The sequence below is a fragment of the Watersipora subatra genome, chromosome 1 (assembly GCF_963576615.1).
Source record: "Watersipora subatra chromosome 1, tzWatSuba1.1, whole genome shotgun sequence".
In the NCBI taxonomy this organism is placed as follows: Eukaryota; Metazoa; Bryozoa; class Gymnolaemata; order Cheilostomatida; family Watersiporidae; genus Watersipora; species Watersipora subatra.
The window spans coordinates 70,728,548-70,754,439 of NC_088708.1; the positions used below are offsets into that span (position 1 = coordinate 70,728,548).

The 25,892-nt window shown below is 36.8% G+C and overlaps 1 protein-coding gene across 2 annotated transcripts in view; it reads left to right on the forward strand.

The window, feature by feature from the left end:
• Nucleotides 1-25,537, forward strand: part of LOC137398797 (uncharacterized) — a 37,660-nt gene extending 12,123 nt beyond the window's left edge. The window contains exons 4-12 of one of the 2 annotated variants that reach the window (XM_068084977.1): nt 981-1,301; nt 1,553-1,746; nt 3,071-3,173; nt 4,264-4,320; nt 5,128-5,157; nt 5,342-5,491; nt 5,716-5,743; nt 11,739-11,850; nt 24,704-25,537. In XM_068084977.1, coding sequence (XP_067941078.1) covers nt 981-1,301; nt 1,553-1,746; nt 3,071-3,173; nt 4,264-4,320; nt 5,128-5,157; nt 5,342-5,491; nt 5,716-5,743; nt 11,739-11,850; nt 24,704-24,910 — 1,202 coding nt within the window. In that variant the 3' untranslated portion in view covers nt 24,911-25,537. The remainder of the gene's footprint in view (nt 1-980; nt 1,302-1,552; nt 1,747-3,070; nt 3,174-4,263; nt 4,321-5,127; nt 5,158-5,341; nt 5,492-5,715; nt 5,744-11,738; nt 11,851-24,703) is intronic. The other variant, XM_068084983.1, reaches the window with a different exon arrangement.
• The last annotated feature ends 355 nt before the right edge of the window (nt 25,538-25,892 follow it).

The window sequence follows — 25,892 nt, forward strand, 5'->3', positions numbered from 1 at the left end:
AGGATGTTTAATTGGCTGAACGCCGAGAAAAATGAGCTCAAAAAGCGCGATTTTATCACAAGCTAGCGTTGTGACCCATTGTTATCGCGTTTTTTTGAGCTCATTTTTCTCGGCGTTCAGCTTATTAAACATTGTGTAACAAGCTACAAGCCATGTTAAATAGCTTATCTACCTTTCAGAAAAGACTGAGATTATTTTGAAGGCTGAATTCTATTCAGCCTCTTCTATTCTCCTCTTCTACTCAGCCTATTCTATAGGCTATATAATTCTAGATCGGACTAAACATCTTTAACTTCCATCCCTAAAAGGCTAGGCTATGTCACATAATTACCGATTGGGTTTGTGTGTCGATCGTGACACCGATATTGAATTGCTATAAAAAGTCTTCAAAAACAAAAATGGAGTGGACTAATTTTGATTTTGAGTACAAAGTCAGAATCGGAGTGTCTGATTTACCAATGATAAACAATGAAAGTTGTTCATGGCAGTAATTCTTTAAATAAGATCATGTGAACTATAAATTCACATTGCATCTATATACTTTTATATTGAATATTTTACATGCATCTTTAACTACCACATCCTGCCTTTAATTGCACTAGTTTCAAGCTCTCTTTTCCTCACATGACCTTCACTTTCAAAAAAATTACTTGCCGGCTTTCTAACTATTTAAAATTGTTTTTTTAATATTTAGGATAATGTTCGCTCCCGTTTTGTTTTATTTTAATTTTAAAACCAGCATTAATTGCTTTCCTAATTTTTGCTATTACAACTCGCACTAGTCTTAATGTGGTTCATTATTGTATAGCACTCTCATAAAATGTTTAAATTTCACTTTTTTTCAAAACCATTTTAAATTACAGAACTCATTTTAGTCTCAAACTTTTTTTAAAAATCTTGTGTTCATATCGTAGATTACAGTTGTCTGTAAAGTTCTTGTTTTTATGTTGATAAACGAATCGCTCTAATATTTTCTTTAGCTGTGCCTACTGCTGAAATCGAACAATCGCCAGCATCACCCGTCATGCCTGAGGGAACTTTGGTAAACTATACATGCCAATCAACTGCCAGACCTCCTCCTAAACTTCATTTTGAGTATAACAACAAGGTTGTCCGAGATGGAATCTACCATGAACCTGATCCTTCTTCTATATCCATTGATAATTCTTCAGCAACAAGTACACTTATCTGGTCTACTACAGCTGATGCCGAGATGAATGGAGAAGACCTTCAGTGTGTAGTGGAAGATCATCCAGCTTATGTTAGAGAAGTTATTGGTCAGCATGTGATGTCTGTATACTGTGAGTGTTATCTTTGCCATTTATATTTACTTCTGCTAATCAACTGTCATTTAATTGTAGGTATGGTCACTATATTATAGATATTGATTTTGTTGTGGTTTCCTGAAAGGCACTATTATCTTTTGCTTCAACAGTATTTGTTATATTCCATCCTATTGGCTATATTTCTAGCCAGCATCACGACTGTTATGCATTCACTATTACTACTGTATAGTAGGTAGTAGTTCTCAGTAATAGTAATGATGTTGCAGTTGGGCCATATAACACAGGGAATCGTACTGTTGATTGGAACACCGCAGATGGAGATTATGAATTGAAATGTGAATTCGCTTTCAATGGACCTGTTGAGTACGCGTGGTATGATACCTCAGAGCAAGCAGATGTACCTATTGTAGCTATTGCATCTGGGGAGAAGTATGTTCTCAAGGAAGTTAATTTTCCTGGTGTAAGTCTACCACTTGATGTCTAATGTTGTAGACTTAATGTTTACCACTTGATTTAAAGAGTTGGTTGCAGATGATTTTAGGTTGCTTACTCCTTAATTTCCTTGATAAGAAAAGTTTAGGGAAAATGGTTCAATTGTTATAGATTCAGCTGTACTGTCCTGTAGTGCATTAGTGAAAAGAGGAAATGTAAGGTTATTTGGTTTATATACTGTTAATTAATTCTTTCGCTACCCTAAGCCAATGTATCGGCTTTCGCGGTAATAGCCGGCTTATCAATAGGGTTTCACTTTTCTTTTCAGTACGAAGCCCACACATTGTCTAGACCAATCAAATTCTGTCTCCAACGAAGCAACCTTGTTGCCAATCACGTGCAACAAATAGAAAAAAAATTTTCAGCAATTACATTTGTAATTATTTTTCAAAACGGGAAACCAGATCGGTATTGTCATGGCAATAAGAAACACGCCGCATTTGTTCAGCGCACAGTAATCGTCAGAAATTTTGCGAGAGTAGGATTCACTAAACAATTTTATGCTTATTTTATAGGGAATTTTGTTCTGAATGAGATGCTTTTTACAGTAAAACAATATCTGTTTTGATTCTCGAGATATTGTTTAAATATTAGCGGTATAAAGATTTTTTGCAAAAAATTCGTTCGAAGTAATTTGATCAGAATAACGAATTTAGCGTGGTAGTGAACAAGTTGAAAACATAAACAAAAAGCATCATCACACATCCATATTTTCAAAGTAGCGATAGCAAGCAATAGAGCCTTATTTCGCGATGCAGCATAGGAGAGGCTTAAGAGTTTTTTGCAAGATTCAAGTTGCATGAACTTCGATCATCTTTAGCCATCTATGCTCTTCCACTATCTGTTTTTGTGCCCTGTTAGCTAGCTATCTGTTTCAAAAAAGGCAAAAATATCTATTTTTGTATTTATAATGATTGTAAATATCAGCATATCCAAATGTTTTTATTTGAATCAGTGTTCTCTTTTCTTGCTTATACTGTTCTGCAGAAGACCATGATTGGCATATCTTTGTCATAGGTTTGATAGAGTTGATCATTACTCAGCCAATCATCTGTCAGATCAAACTAGTACTAATAGCATTGCTTTTCATTTAAAAATGGTCGTTAAACAGCCAAAATATGTATGAATAAAAATTGTTTTGAAATGACATGTATCAGTCAGCTAGTGGCCAGTTGACTGCATCAGATGGCCGCTATCAGTTGTTAGATTTTGTCAGTTTATATTTTGAAAGACAGAATTTCATGCAGTCCCGACATTTGCTAATGAAATTGTGTATAGTAATTTATTTACAGATTAAGCCTAATGAACCTTTGAAAAAAGAGTTTGTATGCGAAGGAACTAACACGGCAATAGGAAACCAACTAGCTCGAATGTGGTTCTCAGTTACTATTACAGGTAAGAGTGGCCGCCTTTGATAATAGCTACTGTATATTGCGATCGACTGCATCTCAGGCAGAATAGTCAAGGCAGCGTGGAATAATTCGACCATCGCAGGTACCTGAAGCAAGAGCCATTTTCCGGTTCGGCCCATTGAAAGATTCAGATGCCGTTAGAACAGTTCTTGTGTGAAAAAGTATTTGGTTCGGATCTTTTTACTGATCACATTTTGGTGTAATGTCACAATATGTATAGAAACACTATTCTCGCTAAATTATTTTGAACTAAGTAAACATTTTATATAACACCATCACTTAGTCGTGATAACAGTAGAGATACTGCAAAGGTAAAATTTGTGCTTTTACAAAATATGCAGGTAGCTATTATTGAGCAATGGTTTCTCGTAGACAATCCAACCATCCTTATCGAGTTTGAAAATCTGCATCATTACCACTCAATCCTTTAGCGTGTTCAAACTTTTTCAACTGTTTAATTTACTCGTCATGTTTCATGTTTCTAGCTCGTATCAACTCATATAAGAATAAATCCAACTTACCCATTGGATTGCTTGAGCGACACTCGTCATAATTTTTACTGTCACACTTGACATAATGGAGGTTTTTGGAATTCACAAAAACAAACCAAATTTGTTTATCTTTCGTCTCTAAAATTTCCGCATTCGAAAAACGATGTTTATCAATCTATTAAAGAGCGTATAAAAGAACGGCCATCAATTTTGATCTCCAAGGTTTTTTAAACTGTATATGTAGATATACATATATACACATGTGTATATATGTAGATATACATATATACACATGTGTATATACATATATGTACATTATATATACATGTACGTGTATATATATGTGTATATATATATATATATAGCGAAAAAGTCTCGCAACGGTATTTCTAAGCTGGTGGAATTCAAAGGGGGTACACAAATACTATACACAGTCTGTTTTAAATAACAAGCTAACAGTCTGAATATCGTATCGCCTCTTTTAGATTATGTGTAGGAAACTAAATCGAAAGGTGTAACCATTCAAGAGACATTATTATTCAAGAGACATATTCAGTTCTATTTATTACTCTTGACTTACAGATTATACCATCACTTCGACTACAACATTTACTTCAACAAGCTCAACTACAAGTGTCGGTAATGCTTGGTTCATATTTACAACGCATTACCTAGCTTTCAGTTCTGCATGAGAGCATGCCTTGTATGTAACCTCGTGTTTGTCATAGGAAGGTAGTGATCTCACAGTTTCTAAGGCATGTTAGTTCATCTTACACCGGCAGCCTGACTGATATTACATCGCGCTCTTGTTTGGGAAAGTGTACTGTTGCTGTTGAATAAAAATGGCTGAGATATATTTAATATACACATACATTATCAGAGAGTTTAACAAATGAAACTTACTGCACTTCACTCTGCAGTCATGAATACCAAACTGTATATTGTATTAAATTCAGCAGCAGGTTACAGGTACTAGCTATAGATAGGGATTGTTCAACATAAGTACACGCTTATATGTACTCTGCACTCTTGCAAAAGGAATAACAAATTAGGTAGAAAGGCTGGTGAAATTTGAAATTAGTGTCTCAGCCAGTTACTAGTTGCTAACTTGATAGCTTTACTGATTGTGTACACATATGCTGGTTCGACCACAACTGTCTCGACAACTTGACAGCTTTCTTTTGTAAGCAGCCCTTCACTATGCTTTAAGGTGATAAGTTTGTTCGCTTACCATTCCTACTAACCATCTCATCACTGATCCGCATGACGCTTGGTAATGCTTATCACTTGAGAGTATTTGGCTGCACTTTGTCTTCACCACTATCTAAGTGTTTAATGGCGTCTAGCCTTTTTATTCTGACTACTATCATGGTCTAAAGACTTCGCATTGTAGTAGCTTTGTCTCATTGCATCCAATTGTGTCTAATCATATCTATGTGATTGCAGCCCAGACAACTACAAAACCAGCAAACCCAGGTAGGTGTTTCATTTTACTTATATTTTTGTATATAAATTATGCATAAAACTGATACAACTGTGATTTTTCATGCCTTTAGGTTTATTTGGAATAAATATGCTAGTTTAGTTTAACATATATACATGTATATATGTTTGAGTCCTTCCATATGTTTCTCCTTATCCCAAATCACTTTGTTCACAGGGCCCGTAAGACCATCTTCACTTGAGGCATATGAAATAGCACTGATAGTCGTAGCTATTGTAGTACTAGTGGGCATAGTACTCATAGCTGTAGCCGTCATCTATCGCCAAAGACACACACCAGCAGCTAGAAAAAAACAGGCAGCCAGAGGTAAGGCTAGTACTGTTTTGACAGTGGCACGAGTTCCTATGATGCTGTATGTGATGCTGTATGCTGTAACAAGCTCAATATGTCATGCTTATCTCATTCAAGCATTCTTTGTTTTTGCTTGTCACCAATGTTGGGCTTTTCTTTGATGTTTGTACTGCCAATAGGCTTATATGTTGCATCTGCCATTCAAAACTTTGTATTCAAGCAAATTTTCTCTATTTTAGAAAGCCGAAACAGTAGATATATTAACGAGTAAGTATGGCTGTGTGTGTTGGTCTTTGGCTACATGTAAGTTTGCATTATTGTTTAACATGTATCATTTTCTAGACCATAGCTTTGTGTCTATACTCTCAACCTCCCTGATAGTAATCTGTTGTTAATTTCTGGTCTTGTTCGGCTGTTTCGGGTAATTTTACTAACTTATAACTTACTCAGTACTTTTCTAATGTTAGCGTGCACTGGGCTCTTCTGGAATACCAAAAAATCGATTTGCAAATAACTTGAAATAATGCGTGTGATGCTCAATGACGATTCTCCATAAAAATCAATAACTTTTGCTGGTAGGCTGTTATTCCACTAAAGGTAAATAGAAAGTTATTTGTGAGATAATAGCTCACTTGTTAGCCTGCTGGCTTTAGTAGGTCGTTGCATAGGCTAGCCTTATATCAGGTTTGTGTGAAATATATGGGTGTTTACTTTCAAAGTATTATGTGCCGCAGCCGATTCACCTTGCTCAATTTCTGCTCTTTGGAGTATTGCAGCTAGGCAAATATATGGTATATACTCTCGCGCAATATTTTGTTATCATTAATGCTATTTCGTCGATTGGCTGTAAATATCAGAATTACTCACAGAAGTCCTATCGGCCAGGATTTAGTTTTAAAATATTCAAAAAACAAGCTTTTTGTCACATTGTTATCCATATTCAATCCAAGCAGAAAAGTTCCAGCATGGAATCCCATTGAAAAACATAATTAATCCCATTCTACCACGAATTCTTATCAATATACACAGTTGGATAGTTTGGTTTCTACAAATCCTGTTTGTTTAGAAAAGAAATGAATGATCCCTTTGAGGTGTGTTGATAAAAAGTGACAAATTAGTTCATATTCCATCTATGAGCTTGCCTTATGGCTGATAACCATGCTAAGATTAGCAGCCAAAGCATCAGGCAGGCGAGTGGAATAGCAAGTAGGTCCTGAACCATAAACCCTGACTAGGTGGTCTGTCCAGTGTCCTTATTGCAACACTGCATCTGAAAATGTTTTTGAATGCTCGCTATGTTACTGGTAGTGCAAGCAGTCCATGACATTTGTAGCATTTCTGAATAAAGAACAGGCTACAGACACTGACGAACTGCATAACCAATGCGTACTGTCGGTATTTGCTGTGGCTACACACACTGACACTATCTAACAATGGCTCGTTTTGATGAATAGACTGACCAATAAGAATTGGCTTCAGTCATGTGAAGGCCGTGACGTCCTTTATTCTACTATTGAAGTATTGTCAGCATATTTATAATCTAATATATCAACAACAATTTCTGATGGCAATAACACTTGTACAGCTGTTCTCGTTGCTAAATTTTGCTCAAGGAAGAAACGTTAGGCGTTAATTAGGAAAACCGCTCAGTCCAAAACACTGGGTTCATAATGTCCTAAATGTTTCATAAACAGTCTAAAATTATACTGGGGGCATTCAGGTATCTGATGCAACTGAAACTATCATTGCTCACCAAGAAATAATTCTTTGCATTGTCATCAGGGGTCCAAACGAAATCTATAAAAATATAGATTCGATATAAAAATATCTATATAAATCTACATAAATATCAGTTCTTCCTCATCTGTCCAGCTGTTGCGATTAAAGTTGAGCAATGAAAGTCGTGTCGCGGAAGATTTGATCTCAGAACCTCCCATTCAAACAACGACAAGCTATTTCATTAAGCTATGCGAGATGCAATGGATTCTTTGGGCAATATGAGTTATCATCTGGGTTAAAATACGCATCGTGACTCTGCATTACGTGCAACGTCACTAAAGCTTGCTTTCACGCTCTTATTAGTAAGTTCAGCAATGTGGATACTAGCTTACTCAAATTAGCCAATGGCAACTACATTATCCACCAGGTTTATAATCCGTTTTTAATACTTAAGCAACTCCGGCATTTGGTTAGTCTTAGGTAAACTAGACGTTTCCTGAAAATTCATATCCACCAAGTCCAATAAATTGGCTTGGAGATCATTAAAACCTGTTATTTTAGTCAACACCAGGGTTGGAAAAAACCATGTTTTTTTAATGAAAAAAAACAGGTTTTTTGGTTTAAACCGGTTTTTTTATGGTTTAAACCGTTTTTTATGGTTTTTATAATTTTACCAAGGTTTTTGCAATTATAAGTCTAATTAACATCACCTACTATAGCTGCATGATTGAGTATTGAACATACATATGTGGAATCATCTGTTAAAGATGGTACGGTGGGAGTTGTTGTAGGAAAAAAGAGAGAAAACATGGAAATTTCAGAATGAGTCTTAAAACAAACATGATCGATGAAATACAGAGCAGAAATCTTATTACATAAAGTGAATATTTTACATACAGCTCTATGTATAAGTAGGAACTTTAATCCCAGTGATTAGTTGTGTGGTAGTGTAGAGCAGAGCATAATGCAGATGCATTGCTAGTGTTTGGAGCCGTGGCAGATGACTCAACTTCTATCACCTGAATATTAGCATCACTGTGTAAATTGGTGTTTTCAGCTTTACACTTTGCTACATGAGCTTTAAGCCTATCTGCATGACCTCGCGTTACAACAGCACACCTATTACGTTTTGCCTTAAAACCTTTGCAATTTGCAGTTTGAGTGAAAAACTGCCAAACGGGATCTTGTTTGCGAGGCATGTTGGAAATTTGAGGCGCAACTTTAACTTTTCAAAACACAAAAAACTTGATAAACTGAATTCTAACAATCCAACTACTTTGGCTTGTGCCCAATAAATGAAATATTAGTTTGTAAACTTGAAGCTTTTGCCCAAAAGGATTTTATTGTTTTAATTTCTAGTTATAAGTAATCCTTTCTCACTGGCCAGAATTGAGAACGTATTCATTATTAAAGACGATGATTGGATTAGTATATTTAACATGGTTTTTATATTTCATCAGCAAAAAGATCATCATATCACTTGATAAAACCAATTGAAAATGAAATTCACTAATTCATTGTTGTGCTTTTGTTTTATGTAGTTTTAACTCCAGCTCTGCCATCAATTCACTACTGTGTCCTAAATAAACTTCCACAGCTGATGATTACATTTAATTGCATTTCTACCGCACATGTACCACTAGGAGCTTAAAATATTATGCTTTTCACAAAAATAATGAAAAAACAATAAAAACCGTTTTTTTTTTCGGGCTGGTTTAAACCACTCGGTTTAACCCATTGGTTTAAACCGAGCCAACACTGGTCAAAACCCAGATGTAGACCAATGTGTTACTTTGGACATTTAGTATCAACAATGCGTGCCACCACTTTAGCTAAGCAAAGGACGCATTTAATTAGCGTATGTAGCTAGACCTTTAGTAAGGCGAAAGCCACAATAAATATTAGCTCGGCAGTGCATGGGCACCCATACTTTTAAGCAGTGTGCACCGAATGGTTAGTCACCAGAGGCTAGACTTCGCAATGTTGAAAAATGGGGGAAAAAATGTTAATCCCATTTATTTATCAGCTTGCTTGTGAAAATGTCATTCTTGCCAGGCAAATAAAACAGGAAGGGTGTAAGCTTTTGCAACATTAAAATAATGCAGTTAGCTCAGTTGTCAATCATCAGTGTGAATTACTAAAGACAGCAAGTGTTATGCCTGTTCAATCTAGACCCATCCTTGCTGTTGTATTGGGAACTCATAGCAAATAATTTCTATACTAGACCTTTCAACATTGAAATTTGCTTATATGAATGTATCAATATGTAAAACACTTTACATTTTATTGTAAAACATTAAAAGTTTCCTGAATTTGTCTTGGCCCTTATCAATTTTTTTCTGTCATGCCCCCCTAGGACGAAGAAAACATCCCCTCACGGTGACTATAAATAGTATCATCTATATATACATGTATATATATATAAATCTCAAAGTTTGTCTGAATGTCCTTTGATTTGTCTGGCTATAGCTAGTAAAATTTTGAAATTAAAAGCTCGAATTCTGCTGGATTCAAACATACGAAGATTTTGAACTTTAAACTAATGAAGATTGCAACCCCAAGTTGAGAAACGCGCATTTAGCTACCAAGCTATGCTGTTCTTACAATTTTATCGCTCTTATCACACACTAAATGTGCACTTTTGATTATTAGCTAATATTACCTCTTGCACTTGATATTTTTTTAAATTGTTTTAAAAATAATCTTTTGCTACCATTACTTATATTTTTAATTTGTAACTTTGAAATGTGCCGTTTCATTTTCAAATGTGCCGTTTCACTTCTATTTCCGGTTTTTTCGTATGGTTCAATTGCTAAGTCAGTAAAGGCTACTACATTTCACACAGACTGTATTATCTTGAGTAGGAATAGCCTCTATATTCTCTCCGTTCGGTCAGATAAAGCCAGTCCGATATCTCATTTTTACATTTATACCAGTATCAAGAGGTACCGGTATCGTCGTATTCAAAGTTTTGATGGATAGGTTCTGGTGGAACAGTAACTATTTTTATACACACACTTTTATGCACAAATGGTTATTACTAATTCAACATATTCATGATTCTTATTTCATTTTCCCAGTTCATATTAATTGTATCATTACCGAATCATCTTTTAGCTATTACTTGCTAATTATTCCACATTTAAACACTTTTATAGTTGTTTTATTTTGTTTCTTAATTTATTTGACCCACACAAAATATTTTCCTCATGAAATGAAGTTTACAAGTTACTGCTGTTTGACAAAGTTTGAAAACCATAACAGTTTTATTTTTTCTTTCAATTTATTTAAACTGCACAAAACACTTTTCTCATGATATGAAGTTTGGAAGTTAAAATGGTAACTGTTGTTGTAAATTTATGTTAAATAAAAATAATTTTTCTGTCCGAAGACTTCTATTACCCGCGCAACGTCAGCCATTCATCTACTTTGTCTATAAAGTTGTTATATGTACACCTTTGCATAACATTGTATCTTTATTGTACTTGCTGTGTATCTTCACATGTAAGCCGATCTCATTTGCAAGCTGGTCTCACTTAAGCCAAACCTAAAAAATATCCTCACGACAGTGGATTAAGAAAAATTGGCTAATGAACCAACTCCACAAACCATAACTCACCATAAGGATCTATCACACAAGGTTGGAGAAGAGAACTAAAGAAAATGATAATCATTCTTGTTATATTTTACTTTTACTAATGACGGTAAAACTTTTTCAACTGTACTGGCAGTTCTATCGATGCAAATAAACTGCATGTAACGTTGTGACTAATGTAAACACAAGCTATTGCTGTCAATAATACCTACAATACATGTAGGACTAGTATCAATCAAGCGCTGCTTCGAAAGAACAAAAGCTGGACAGAAAAAAGGTGAAATGTTCCGGCTGCGCTGCACTGTTTTCAATAAACCTTCACATGCAGTTTTTCCTCAAGCACAAGCCCTTGCCACGGTATAAAACAACCTAAGTAAGTCTACCAGCTGCATGCTTATTATGGTTGCAGTTGTTGGAATTAAGTTAGCATAATTTCAGTTGAGTGCGATCAGATTAGTGCGTTCATATCCGACCATTTTTAGTAAAAAAATTAGCTTAAATTTCGGCTTATATGCGATGATGTGCGGTCATACTCCTGCTCTGTGCACAGTACCTATGTCTAGTGGAAACAATGCTTACATCACAGAGCAAATATTCCCGCGCACCGTCGGACAATGAGTTGTACTGTCCCCTAATGTAGTGAATATGCATTTGCCATTTATTTTGGTAAAGTGAAGCAATAAAATTATTTTCTCGAGAACAAATGCATCCTTCGGGAGCTTCGGGCACCCCGTTGGGGAGTGGGTTGTCCCTCACTATTTGAGAAGCTATTTTGACATGATGTGCTCATAATTGTATTCTTCATTGCTAGTACCAGTTCATCCTGAATCTCTCTCTCTCTGTTTGTCTATATGTTTGTATTATGTCACCTTAACAGTCACCTACAACATTCTCTGCTTTGCTGTTCTCTATCCTTTAACACTCACTAGTTTGCCCCCTGCATTACAGAAGTGGAACTAATGGAGGATCTATGAACACACAACCAGACATAATTCAAAATAGCTATACAGCGCCTGATGTACCCAGGTCACCTGTGACTCAAGGCTATGATAATCGATATGTAAGTTTTCTCCTGCCCCTTGTCTCCCTCCATTTGTGCTCATTTGGAAAAAAGTGATATAAAGATGGACTTGCACCAGTATTTAGTAGGTTTTATCAAAAAGTATCGGTATTTTTCTATGATTTACGATTGTTTTTGATGTTTTGAGATGATCTGGCTGCCAGGATGTTTCAAGATTAAAATCGACCAAAACTTCATTGTAGCTAAAGTGTTCAGATGAGGGGAAGTGCAATTATAATGTCTAGTTGCAAAGAAACTGTCTGAGTAGAGATGCATATTCTTGCAAAAAGAACGCAATAACCGATATCAACTAGTGATATCAGTTCGCACATCCTTTTTTCAGAGTGTTCTAACCACGATCGAGTTTTGTCGATTTTAATCACAAGACATGCTGGCAGTCAGATCACTTCAAACATCAAAAACATTCGTAAATAATAGAAAAAATTCGATACTAATCTACCAAAATCTTGTTTAAGCTCATCTTTAAAGCTGATTTCATTAACAAGCGTTTCAAGTTCTTTTATTAGTTATTAGGGCATCTAGCAGAGTTGTCTTCTGTTTGTATCAGCTTGCACCCTACGATTGTCATCCTGCTTGCTTAACGCTTAAAGCCTGGTTTCCGTATACGCCGCAAACACCGGTGATGGCACTGCGGGGCTATCAGCGGTGAAATGTCAGCCTAGGCACCGAGTACCAAGGGTAGTTGCCGGCGGTCAAAGCAAGAATTCAGCGCAGTTCAGCTTTCGCGAAGAGCCGCAGGCGAAGCCTTCCCAAAATACACTGTACATGTGAAGGTCAGCACTTTCGAGACGGCATGGCTAGTGGTCTTTTTTACATGACTCCCAGCGACGCAGCTTTATGTGAACATTAGCCGCCGAGCCGAATGCCGCAAGTGTTTTACCGGTTACCGGTTATGGCATTTTCTATATTTTAGTATAAAATATAGAAATAGCATGAAATCAAGATTCCGCATAAACAACTTAAATGTAATATTACTAGCAACTCCCCTGTCATACAGCCCATGACCAATGTGATATTGGGAAAAAGAGAGAGTACTGATGGTTGAGAAATGCAATATTAGCAGTCAAATGGCACTGCAGTGCAATAGGATAACTGCAATGGTAGCTGTAATGTACTGGGTGTGGGTGTTATTATATACAACAAACAGCAATAATGAAAGGAAAAGATTATATGTTTATATCTCTCCCCCTGCAATAGGAGAAATGCAATATTAGAAGTAAAATGCACTGATATTATTAGAATAACCAATATTGTTAATATAGTAATACAGTAATAATAGAAAACCAATGCACAATTTTGTTTACATTTCAAAACGTCATTGCTAACAATATCAAGAAGTTGTGATATTTATATAAATTTTTAGAAAATCTATTTAACAAAACTATTTAGAAAAAATAATAACAGCAACATACTGCCCATCATCGATGTTGTTAATGTGACTATAAGACTTCAATAGTCATACCAACTTATAATTAAATATTGTAATAATCTCATAAGAATCGTTAGAAAAAAATATCATCGTCATTTCCTATACTTTCACTGCTTTGGACATCAGTTAGAATCCCAAAGTACTCAAAAGTTTCCAAGATGTCAGTTACTTTGAAATCGGCAAAAAAGAAACGATTTCTGTACTTCTACGATAATTACAGAAACCTTCGCAATTCGACAATGCTATAGACTGGTGAAATGTGCACGTTATTTTTTCGTGAAATGCGCACGACTTAATGGTTCTATTTTCTGTCGCTCGGTGTTTCATTAGCCGGTCTTAATTTTGATAAAAGTAAGGCTTGGCCAGCTTTAATAATGATTTTTGGTCGAATTAATCTGTCTATTTATGTATAATCCGATCAGATGGGTTAGTTTTAAGATATTGCGGTAACCTTTCAAAGACTTGGTAACATATTTAAATAGGTTTATATGTGTTTTGTATCGTTATTATACTTTGCCGACTTTACAAAAAAATGGTTAAATTTGTTAATGAGATTTCGATGCAAGGGTTTGCGTCATTGTTGGTGAATAATTTTCGTAAGTTGTGTGCACATGCATTTATCATAAAAACTCTCAAACTTCGCTCCGCTCATTTGGTCGTGGGAAAATAAGTTTGATAGGCACGGCACAGAAATAAACGTAGTAAAAATCTTTGCTGGCTTTTGAGCTGTTTTCAATAGCTGATTGTCGGAGAATGTTTTAAAACTAAATCCGTGGAAGTAGCTCGACTTAAAATAAAAATCTAGTCACTCTAAGATAGTTTAGTGTCATTCTAAATAAAAATTCTTTTTTGAATGCAACTATCTCAAACCAATACTAGAAAAAATGTACCATAAAATCTCTATTTGAATGCCGTGGCGCTGTATTTTTTAACCCTTTCCCTATAGTGCGGTTTTATTAGAGGTGACATTCAAACAGATAATGGCGCTGTATTTTTCGACTAGCTCGCCAGAATTTTAAGAGAACCAATATAACCCTTTCAAGGGCGAAATGATGCTAATTTCAACTATATATTGTACTCTCCTTTGGACGCAGCGGCGTCAATGCTGTCAGCCTCAGCATTTTTGTTAAACCCATTATCCATATACGTCAAAGTATTAGATCGAATAAAACAAGGAACTAGTTTGCTAAAAATATTAGCCGGATGCAGGTACTAGTTATTTTCATAGTGTCGCTTTCAAAGCTTTAAAGGAAAAACTGTAAAGCTTTGGAGTTGAAATGGATTTTTCAACCATTCTCCTGTAGTGGGCTTCTATTAAAGGTGGCGTTCTACTGATAGATAAAGGCATTCGAATAGAGGTTTCACGGTAATTTATATTACAAGTATCTTGATATAATTTAATTTCTATAAAAGTCAAAGGTTACAGTCCTGTCTGATGTCTCCTGTGCCTTTGTAAAGCTGCCACTAGCCTATTATTTCATCTCCAGCGTGCATCAGCTTTAGATATCCTTCTCCATATCTTTGTCTCTAGCAGCAACAAGCAGGCTCTCCTATTTATAATAAACGTGATAAATGGAGGGTGGGTGCCATTAAGATGCTATGTTTTGTGGCACTTGTAGATAACGCGCGGCTAAAGCAAACATTGTTATAGCCCTCATTGTCTCTGGTAAACAAAGTTATTGAAATATCCAATGATATTCCTCTTTTTTCACAGCCACCTCCTGATAATGTGGAAGAAGGTTTGCTGTGGCTGGACAAGCTGCAATAAGGCCGCAATTAAATTCTTATTAAAGCTTTCTGCTAGCATCTGTTATTTTGAAGATAAACATCCTACAGCTAATTCTCTCACCTCAAATGGTTACTCATATCCAGAGGCCAATCATCAAAAGTCTTGTATTACAGGAGCAAGCCTTGCAGGGGTATACAAGTGTAGCAACTGTAGCGAAGTAGGCCTATACATACTCTATCCACAGCATGCTATCCATCATTTAATCGTCTGGTCATGTGTCATCTACCGTTGAGTCGATCAGATCAATTACTACTACAATGAAGCTGTTTATTGCTTTCTGATTGTCTAAAGCCGCACCTAGTGCTGTCCAACATTAGTTATGCTCTTCAGCTACTGCAGCACTTGAAAGCTCCTAACAAACCTATTCATGTTTTGTATTCTCTGCGACTGCTAATTTGGCACCAGCTCCGCATCGCTGGCAGCCAGCTGATTACCATAGCTACTTTCTCGAATAATGAGTCTCTCACACGCCACCTCGTAAAGCAAATGAGCTAATATTTGCTCCTTCTGTTAAGCTTCCGTATAAGCAAGATAACAGTTATTTATTCCCAATCTTTTAGCTAGGATTAAATTATGCCTTCCACCCTCTAATTCCGGCTCGTCTAATGACATCATGGCTCTCTAGAGCAGCTGTCCATCAGTTTGGCTGCTCAGTGTAGGCATTCTGAATTATAACGATTTCTAGCCAGTCAACATCTAATACAGCGTTTGTAGTTTTTCCGCCTGTTCCACTAGATTGTTTAAAGACGTGGATGACATTGTAGGAGTTATTTGAGCCCACTAGAGAGGCCACTGTCTCTCGTAGCATGGTCATTAGGATATCATATGATAGCAAAGTCACACTGTACTCATCACCCCGTGACTGGCATGTACTACTGTATTTGCTCAGGCCTCCATTTATTATGGCACCTGTACTGCTGGCATGCTAGTTAAAATGTCTAGCTGATCTACTCATGAATGTCCAGCTATCATAGTCATGTGAAATCATCAGTTATTCCACCTATCAGAACATCACCATTGCTTTACTTCGGTTGTTTATCAACAGAAGCTTTGTTGTCCACATTTCTATATCACATGGCCGCTGTTGCCTCAAGTATGCTATAAGCACTTGGGCTAAACCTTAAATCGGACTGGCTTTTGCATTTTCAAAAAGTTCCTTGATTGGTCCAGTGACAGCTATGAAATGCATTAAGGGTGATGACCTTTGTGCTATACTGGCAGCTACTTTTTTGTGAGTACTTACACTACTTAAACCTCATCGGTGATAAAACATACTGTCCAAGTGACATGACAGTGTTGATTTATTCAGTTTGATGGCCTGAACTGGTTCTCTGACATATCATCGCAACCAACATACTGGGTATCTTCACAAATTACTGTTGTGAAATAAGAATCATGTAGTTTAGATCAAGGTAAAAGCTAGAGCAGAAACATTGCAATACATGAAATATAGCCAGGGCTTAGTTGCTATTGAGCAATGCTGTTGCCAATATAACAAACACTAGTGTTACATGCTATGAATTTTTATTACATGCTAAGGAATGACGAGGACGAATTCACATGATACACAGAAGTGGTCGCACAACTCGCAATTATTTGTAGCTGACGAGCTTTTGTGCTATTTACAACGGGGTGCATAATTTATATCACGGCCGGCACTCCTAAATGCGTCTAAGGTCAAATGTCAATGTCAAAGCGCGTAAGAAAGTTTTCTTTAAAATTCAGAGTTAATATTTTTCTATTTCGAAGATAATATTTTTCAAACACGTGCATTAAGAACAGAGCTGCTGTAAGGATGTCACTAATGAAGATGATGAAAATCCAACCTCCGATTGCAAAGATTTGTGCAATAATATGAATATCGATGTTTACATGATACACAGTACTTCGTTGTTGATACGATCTTTTCAAACATACCCCTCTTGAAACGGAGGTTTGAATCGCTTCAAAGATTTAAAGATTGGACGTTTTGAACCATTTAGATGCTACAAAGATGAAAAATACAACAAACTGCGTAGCATGTATCACTAGTGAAACGGTATAACTAGCAATATGGCAAACAGTATAGGTAGCCTTTAAACAAACAATGTAGCTGGCATCATGACAAACAGTGTAACTAGCAATATGACAAACAGTGTAACTAGCAATATGACAAACAATGTAACTAGCAATATGACAAATGGTGTAACTAGCAATATGACAAATGGTGTAACTAGCAATATGACAAACGATGTAACTAGCAATATGACAAATGGTGTAACTAGCAATATGACAAATGGTGTAACTAACAATATATGACAAACGGTGTAACTAACAATATATGACAAACGGTGTAACTAGCAATATGACAAATAGTGTAACTAGCAATCTGACAAACGGTGTAACTAACAATATGGCAAACGGTGTAACTAGCAATATGACAGATGGTGCAACTAACAATATATGACAAACGGTGTGACTAGCAATCTGACAAACGGTGTAACTTGCAATCTGACAAATGGTGTAACTTGCAATCTGACAAATGGTGTAACTTGCAATCTGACAAATGGTATAATTAGCAATATAACAAACTTGTCGCTAGCAATATAACAAGCAGCTCAGTAAATAATTACCTGCCATCCATAACCCAAATTTGATTTTATATCAAAAAGGTGAGACTTGCCAAAACAATTATCATATTTCTCAGTTGGTAGTGAGCGCTATGTAAGGTTAACCTTGAAGTAAGAATTTTAAAGTCATAACTAGTAATTAACTCTAAAGTAATGACTGCAGTAGCCATGCCAATGCCATTTGTAGGTCGGTAGTCTAAATTACAGAATTCAGAAACTCTGGTTTAATTTTGTTTTTTAATTTTTAATCTCATTTGAAAAACATTGCTATACCTGAAATTTTCACCTATCATATTTGTTGCTTTGCAAGGCTCCGACTACTTTCACCTACCATATTTGTTGCTTTGCAAGGCTCCGACCACTTTCACCTACCATATTTGTTGCTTTGCAAGGCTCCGACCACTTTCACCTACCATATTTGTTGCTTTGCCAGGCTCCGACCACTTTCACCTACCATATTTGTTGCTTTGCAAGGCTCCGACCGCTTTCACCTACCATATTTGTTGCTTTGCAAGGCTCCGACCACTTTCGGGCACCTTTTTGATCGATCATTCATACCCAACTTTTTCCATAAACAATATTTTTCTTATCAATCATTGAAATTGTATCGGAATAATTATATTAACTAAAATTTTGTCAATATTTGCTGGCTTGGTCCATAGCTATATTTCTGCTGATCGTCCCATGTATGGATCTTTGTGCCATGGACCGCGACTCAAGATTATCAGAGCGAATAGGGCTAAATTGTTTGTGAAAAACAACTAATGAACCTCTTATATACTCAAGTTTCTTTTCTGGTGCAATTGCCAAAGTAGGCCAGTGTTTGTGTAACCTGTAATGGTTGGCTATCTCCTTATCTATGAAGATTATCATCGTATGTACGTTTATCATTATTGACACAAGGATGATATTTACAATTGTGGGTTGGTTGTGGTTGTATAGTTTATTATTCATTCAACTACTCAATGCTCTTTATCCCCAATGTTTTCTATGCCTCAACATGTTGGCCTGTCATCAATAGTAACTCTTTGATACAAAAACTTACCCATTGGTTGCATCCGTTTACTTATGTGCATTCCATTGTGGTAGTCAAATAAACAAATCTGACTCTGCTAATAATAGACATTTTCACTCTGCACATGACTTAGATACTCGTCCTACGGGCAGGCAGTTTCTTAATTTTATCTACCGAAGTCCTTATGCTCAAGCCGCGCGGCTTGTTCTCAAAAACAGTTGTCGCACGAAAGAAAAAAAATCCTCCAACAAGCCGCGTATGCCCACAGACCGCGGCTAATGACTGAGGTTTTGTCATCCTTGACCCCCTTCGGGAGCGAGAGTGTTAAGACGGGTTTCGCTATACCCTCGTCCTCTTAAATAAGAAACCAGGCTACATCAGTACATGTGAAACGAATTTTCTTTTACTTCCAAGTTCGAATTAAAATTCCTAAACCCTTGCATCAATAACTTATTTACCATGTCTCAGCTAGATTTTTATTGCACTGTTAGAGGGCTTCACGCTTATGGAAAGATGCCGGTCAAGAATGAAAAGGTGTTAATTACCTATGACTGTGGTGAGTTAAAAATGAGCGATAAATTCATCTTCATTTTAAAGTATTACATAAACATGACCTTGAAAATAAACGAATAGGTCGCCAAAACCCCGTACATAAAAGTGTATCATGACTGCGATTCTATGGTTATAGCGCGGAACTGAGCAGAGACCGCATTTATCGAGAAGCCGCCCTGAGCCCCACGTAAGTTTTAAAAACTTGGCTTTAGCCGCGGCTTATGACCTTGAACCAGAAGCCGCGCCCAACGACAGGCCGCGCGGCTTGAGCATAAGGACTTACGGTACATCTTAGTATCGTTGAGGTGCTCATTTTTCCAGCAATAATTGCATTCTGCTGATGTTCTTGTTGGGATTCTGTAGCAGGCACTATTTTAACCTTGCAGTGACAAGGATGGTCATCTAGTACTGCAGTCACGCTGGCCATCTTGTTGGGCTAAAGGTCCGGCCACACGTAACGAATTATTCGTTCAATCTGACCGAATTCACAAATTTCACAGAATTCACAGATTTATTCGGCCGAATATCACAGAATCGTCTGAGCTGTGCATGCACACCGAATTCGTCAACGAAACGCTTTTAATTGGCTAACCAATTTTTTTAGCGAGCACGATTCTAGTAGCTTTGACAAGTGGTATAGTCCAAGTCACGTACGACGACACACAATAAAAGCATTACCGCGATATGACTTGATACATACGATGCAACTGCTTATATGCGCTAGAGATAGCGACTGTTTCTGCGACGGATCTTTTGCTGCATAAAAAGAAATTATTATTATTGAAAAAGAAACAATTTATAGTTTCTAAAGCATCTAAAAGAAAATACTGAATACACGATGAGAAGTTCTTGCCATGGCAAACCAACGAGAGAGAACCAACAATGGCGCATCTAGACAGTTGTATTGTATGTATCAGGTCATATCGCGCTGATACTTTTATTGTGTGTCACCGTACGTGTCTTGGACTATACCAATTGTCAAAGCTGCTAGAACCGTGCTCGTTAAAAAAATTGGTTAGCGAATTAAAAGCGTTTCATCGACGAATTCGGTGTGTATGCACGGCTCAGACGATTCTAAGATATTCAGCCAAATAAATCTGTGAATTCTGTGAAATTCGTGAATTCGGTCAGATTGAACGAATAATTTGTTACGTGTGGCTGGACCTTTAGTCATATGGGTGTTCTCGCAGTGACATCGGAGGTCTAAGTAACTGGAGATACATTTGCGGTTGTTGTAAGATTTTATGCCCAGCTCAGCTTTACACAGTTTAGACATTTGCAATCTTGTTATTCAGCTAAATTCACATGATATATTCAGTATAAAAAAACTTAGCATATTTGATATCTTGAGTGTCTGCGTAACAAGGTCATTATTGACTCGCCGTCGGCATGCACTGGCATCCTCAAGTCAAGAGGAGAATAAAGGCCTGAGAGTAAAGGCGTACTTGTTACTGATATAAGACTTGACTGTTAGATGATGTTTGCTCTCTTGTTTAGTCATTCCCGCTGAAACCAGACTGTGGCTTTTGAGTCTTTCAAGGTTGTTCCTTAGCGTCTTTGTTTAGTCGACAGTCAGCAGGCTCTTGACCTCAATTAACCTCCAGCTAATTAGTCGCTTTTATTAGCTATCAAGTGCTGCCGCAATCAGCTATTATTGTATGACAGCCACTCGCGTACATAAACTGAGAAGCGATGCAATGCGTGAATGGATGTTCTGTTTGAAGCAGCTATTATGGAAATTGCGCTGCTACCAATAATGTCTTGTTCCTTAACATTAAACAGGAATGTGTGTATAGTTGTCTTCTGGGAACTCCTTACTCTAACTAGGCAATTTCATTCATTCACCGAATGCAGCCTTTTCCTGGTACTGATTGCAAACACCTACACGTGCTTCAAATGGAAATGGTTATCTTTAGAATATTTGCTCCAGCATCGGATTATCTGTACATGTCATAACTTACCACATTGATTGACAGAAGGCTTGCTACAACTGCCTTATGTTTAGTTAATAGAAACATTCAACTATTTGTTTTGACCATATAAGGCATCGTAACATGGTTGAATGCAAGTTTAAAACAAAAACTATATTGAAGGAAAACATCTTGAAGGCTGTGATGAACTGCAAATAGCAATAGCAACTCAGCTAAGGACATGCTTTAATCTGCAATAATCTCAACAAGATTACACCTATGCTAGAAGCAGACTAGAATTATTATCGATTTCATTTCGAGGAACTGAAGTTTGACATCAATTTTAATCCATCAGTGTTAGCGTGTTTTTAAAACGTTGTTAGCTTGAGCTTTTAAAAAAATATATCAACTGACTTAGGCCTATGTAGCCTGAGTTTTCAATAAACTAACTGACGCGCTTAGCCTTTAGCAAACTACGTGGGTGACACAGCATAAAATATTGCGAGTAATGTAAGACAGCCCGACTCTGCAGTTCATATCATGAATACAAGTGCTGTAAAACTAGTGAAGAACGCATTGGCTTGTTGAACCTTAGCCTACTCCTAGTATACTTTCAAAATGATTACTCTACAGCCTGCGGCACAACAAGCACATTTAGGTAGACCGACAGCAGCAAATGACACAAGCAAACATTAGTAATCTGGCAAAGCATGCCGACTACTGCTTATCATAAAAATGACACTTGATTCGTTTAATGAATTAAAGTTAGTGTAGTTGCTACTCTATTTAGTCGCCCATCCGGTTAGGCTATTAAAGCAGCTACAAGTATGTGATGAGGGATTCTCGACATCTGCATTGATTTAGTGTATAGATTATTGATTTGCTCGCGGTATGTTAGCTCATCACTGCAGTGCATCAATGAGAAACATATGGTAAGCTCCTAACCAGCCTCTTTGGGAGGCATAGGGGCTAGCTGTAACTATTCCTAAAGGTCGGTTCACACTCGCTCACTGTTTGTTAGCGTTTCCCTTTCGGCGTTCATCGTTGATTATGTGAACCATGAATTGATGGCATCGATGAAGCATCGCGGAAACGCCGGGAAAGTTGGCCGTTGTCAAACCTTCCCAATATTTCGCAGAGCCTTTCAAATGTGAACCATTTTGGCTATAATAATTCGCTGTCACTGATAGCGTGATTTATTCATATCCATTTATGATAGTCGCTGCGAGACTAGCTTTTGATTCCATCACACAAAAACAAAGAGGTTACTTTGCGTAAATTTAAAAAGATGAATGAAAACACTACGTCACAGAGTATTTCCTGATGCAAACTCGGATGGGTATGGGATAGTGTGAACATGGTTATCATTGACGATCAATGAAGTATTGTGGCATCAACGCTGAAATATACGGCGATATAGTGTGAACCAGTCATAGCCTCATATTTTATTGTCTCTTTGGTTTGAAGCCAAGACTATATTTTATGGATAAGAGCTGACCTTGAACGCTCGGTAGAAATAACTTGCTTTCAAGTTATTTTTATATGTTGAAATGAAGGTCTGAAAATAATTGAGAACATGACTCTATACTTGCATCCTAATAGTTGAAAAGTTTCATAATATCCAAGTCATTGTGAGTCATCTAACCATAACAGGTTATCTGTTGTTTGAAGAGCTCCTATCAGTTGTCCTGCTGCATCATCCATAAATGTTTGGCAAGTCGATGTTTGACCAGCTGGCAAGGTTCTCTTCAGTCAGAATTATTCATTACGACATATTTTACCACCTCTAATCATCCCTTTCTCAATAAGTACAACTATTTTTTCAAGTTGTCTTCTCATGCATGGACAACTCATTGAAATAGAAATTGTTCTTGCCACATGCGACACAACATCAAAGGTGCTACCTGATAGGTTTGCGAGTGGGTTTAAGGAACTGGTGCACTTGTCCATAGTGGATAATGGAAATCAGCGCTTTTGCAAAAATGTTGCTTTATTGGATGAACAGGTTGTTAAGAGCATTAATATTGTTACACCAGAAATTCTTATACTCTTTGTTCATTTCATAAACCTTCTGTTAACACTTGGAAGCCTGAGCCCGAAGTAATTTGAGGAGATGTTTTTGCATCTGATACTAGATTCGAAAAAACTTGGCTGTGTACTTCCACTTCGTTTATGCCCACATCTGGTTTAGGTCGGATTAAGAAATTGTAGCCATTTGGTGCTAGATACATTATTGGTATCATTCCAAAAATCAAATTGACTGACTTATTTACTGAGATATTGCTGAAATAATGAGGCATTTCAAACAGGTCCACAAAGGGAAAAATGGTTGCTGATAGGAAATTAGTTTTTAATAACACACATGTTGAATTTCTTGATAATAAGGGGTCAGAAACGGACTCAGTGATCCAGGTAGATGCCTCTATTCTTGATAATAAGGGGTCAGAAACAGACTCAGTGATCCAGGTAGGTGCCTCTATTCCCAATATTCATGCTAATTCAGAGCCCACCGCTATTACTATTGCTAACCAAGAAAATCACTTCAATAATGAATGAATAAAAGTTAAAAAAAAAATGGAATATGATTTTAATCAATTTGAAGACTGAGTACAATGAAGCCCTAATTTCTGTGTGATTATATTACCAGGCTTTATTGAAGAGAGAATAGGCATGTGCATTAATAATGGGACAAAACTTACTTTCTTTCACTTACATACATGTATGTACTAAGTGCTACCATAATAACACTAAGCACACTGGATGGAAGGTCAGGGCTTAGCTCATCAGAATAAATCTGTTAAGATAAGTGCCACAAAATATACTCTGTAAATACATTGCTATGATGTAAATGTATTTGTATACAGAGGTTGGAGAGCACTTGAAACCTGCTAGTGATGAAGAAGGTGATCTTTCAGTTTCTTTCATCACCTCAAAAACATAACTTGCTTAAGAGGAATAAAATAGAAACTGTTCACTCTATTTAATTTCAGTTTCTTTCATTGTATTCTGCAAGCTTACAGATTCAAAATAGTACGCAGTTCAAGAGGAGCTGTGTTATTATAAGCACTTTCAGTCAATTGAAATTTGTTCATCATGGCTCCTGCTTGTATATGCATGACCAAGCTTCAAAGTATTTAGTCAAACTCTGGTAACGGTTGCATTAGTACCATTTGTAGAGAATATAATTAGGTAGGTTTGCTTGCTCTGTTCTGCGTGAGCATTGTGGAATTCATTTCCTTCTGGTAAACCTACCAAGTGCTGCTTAGAGGGTTTATCATCATTGCTATTTGACCGGTCTCATGCTTCAGTTGCTTCATATCTTCAGCGATGCTTGCATATGAGCTACTCACTTTGTTTTCCGGTTCTGCCTACTACCTAAAGCATTGTGTCATTGCTTTGTACTTATCATAGCTACTGTGATAGAAGGATTAGCTTTAAACAAGTATTTTTATCTTTGGAGATATGCGAGTTGCCGAACATCCTTGTAATAGTCTAAGAGAGAAGATAACTTTATAATGATATTTCCAGTCACAGCACCCGGAAGACTATGCGGACGCACTGGATGACAAGCCAAGAAGCAGGCGTCCCGTTGCGTATAGCATGGATTGCCTTAACGATTCTTTGGATGCTCCTTCTGATATGGTGCTGGGTGGACCTCCGGCCTACCACGCTCATGATGCCTACCAAAATTATTCTTCACATCCCGATTACTCGAGCTATGGAGCTGCTTGCTGAGATCTCACTCTAATTTCTTCATCTGTTTGAAAGGCTATACCAGCACTAGGTTTCTTCCACAAACATATCACTGTCATATATGTTAATTCTCCCGCTTCATTTGACTGTCTCTGGCATTGCTTCTTTTTGATTAAGCTTTCTTGATATATGATTGAAATGTTAAAATTCTCTGTTATATTTTGATAAATTCATATATTCCTTGACTTGTGTGCATACATACCAATCATGCTCATTTGGTTAGTTGATTGATGTGTTAATATTTAGTTATGGCAAGATAATCATCGATGTAGGCATATGTTATGTATCTCTACATCTAGTGTGATCTTGGTGGATGCGTAAATCTATGCATTTTACTACATTGTCCGGTGCAATGCCGCTAATCAAAACTAACAATCAGGTTTATTTGAGACAAAGACTTTAGGATTTTATACAGCGATGCTAGTTGTTATCATGCGTATACATACATACATTTTGATTCATTTTGTACTTTGTAATTTAATTTTTTCTTATATTTGTATTATATGTTATAATAATTTGTAAGGCTAACATTCTTCCAATATTTAATCCAAGTGTAACGCCTTTGCGTATTCTCTTCGCTTCATGTCTGAAACAAAACTACATCGAGAACGTTCTGCCTTTTGTCTTGTACCTTGCAAAGCTGATTGTCTATATTTCATATTCTAGTAAAAATATATGGTAATCCCTAAGAAGGTTCAACTTCTCGCAAGACTGAAAAACTTAGCAAATGAAACATCAACTTCAGAAAAGCACGAGCTATTAATTACGTATTTGTATGATACGCTTGACACACAGGGCCATCACTGTTTGATACACTATTGTAATTGCTACATACAGCTATGTAGTTGGTGCGCGCAACTAAGGTCATGTTTGAAGTTGTCTACCTTCTCTGCGTAACTCCAGCATGGCAAATGTTGTACTAAGGGATTTCATTGACTGCTTCTTGCCACCATTGACTTCTAAA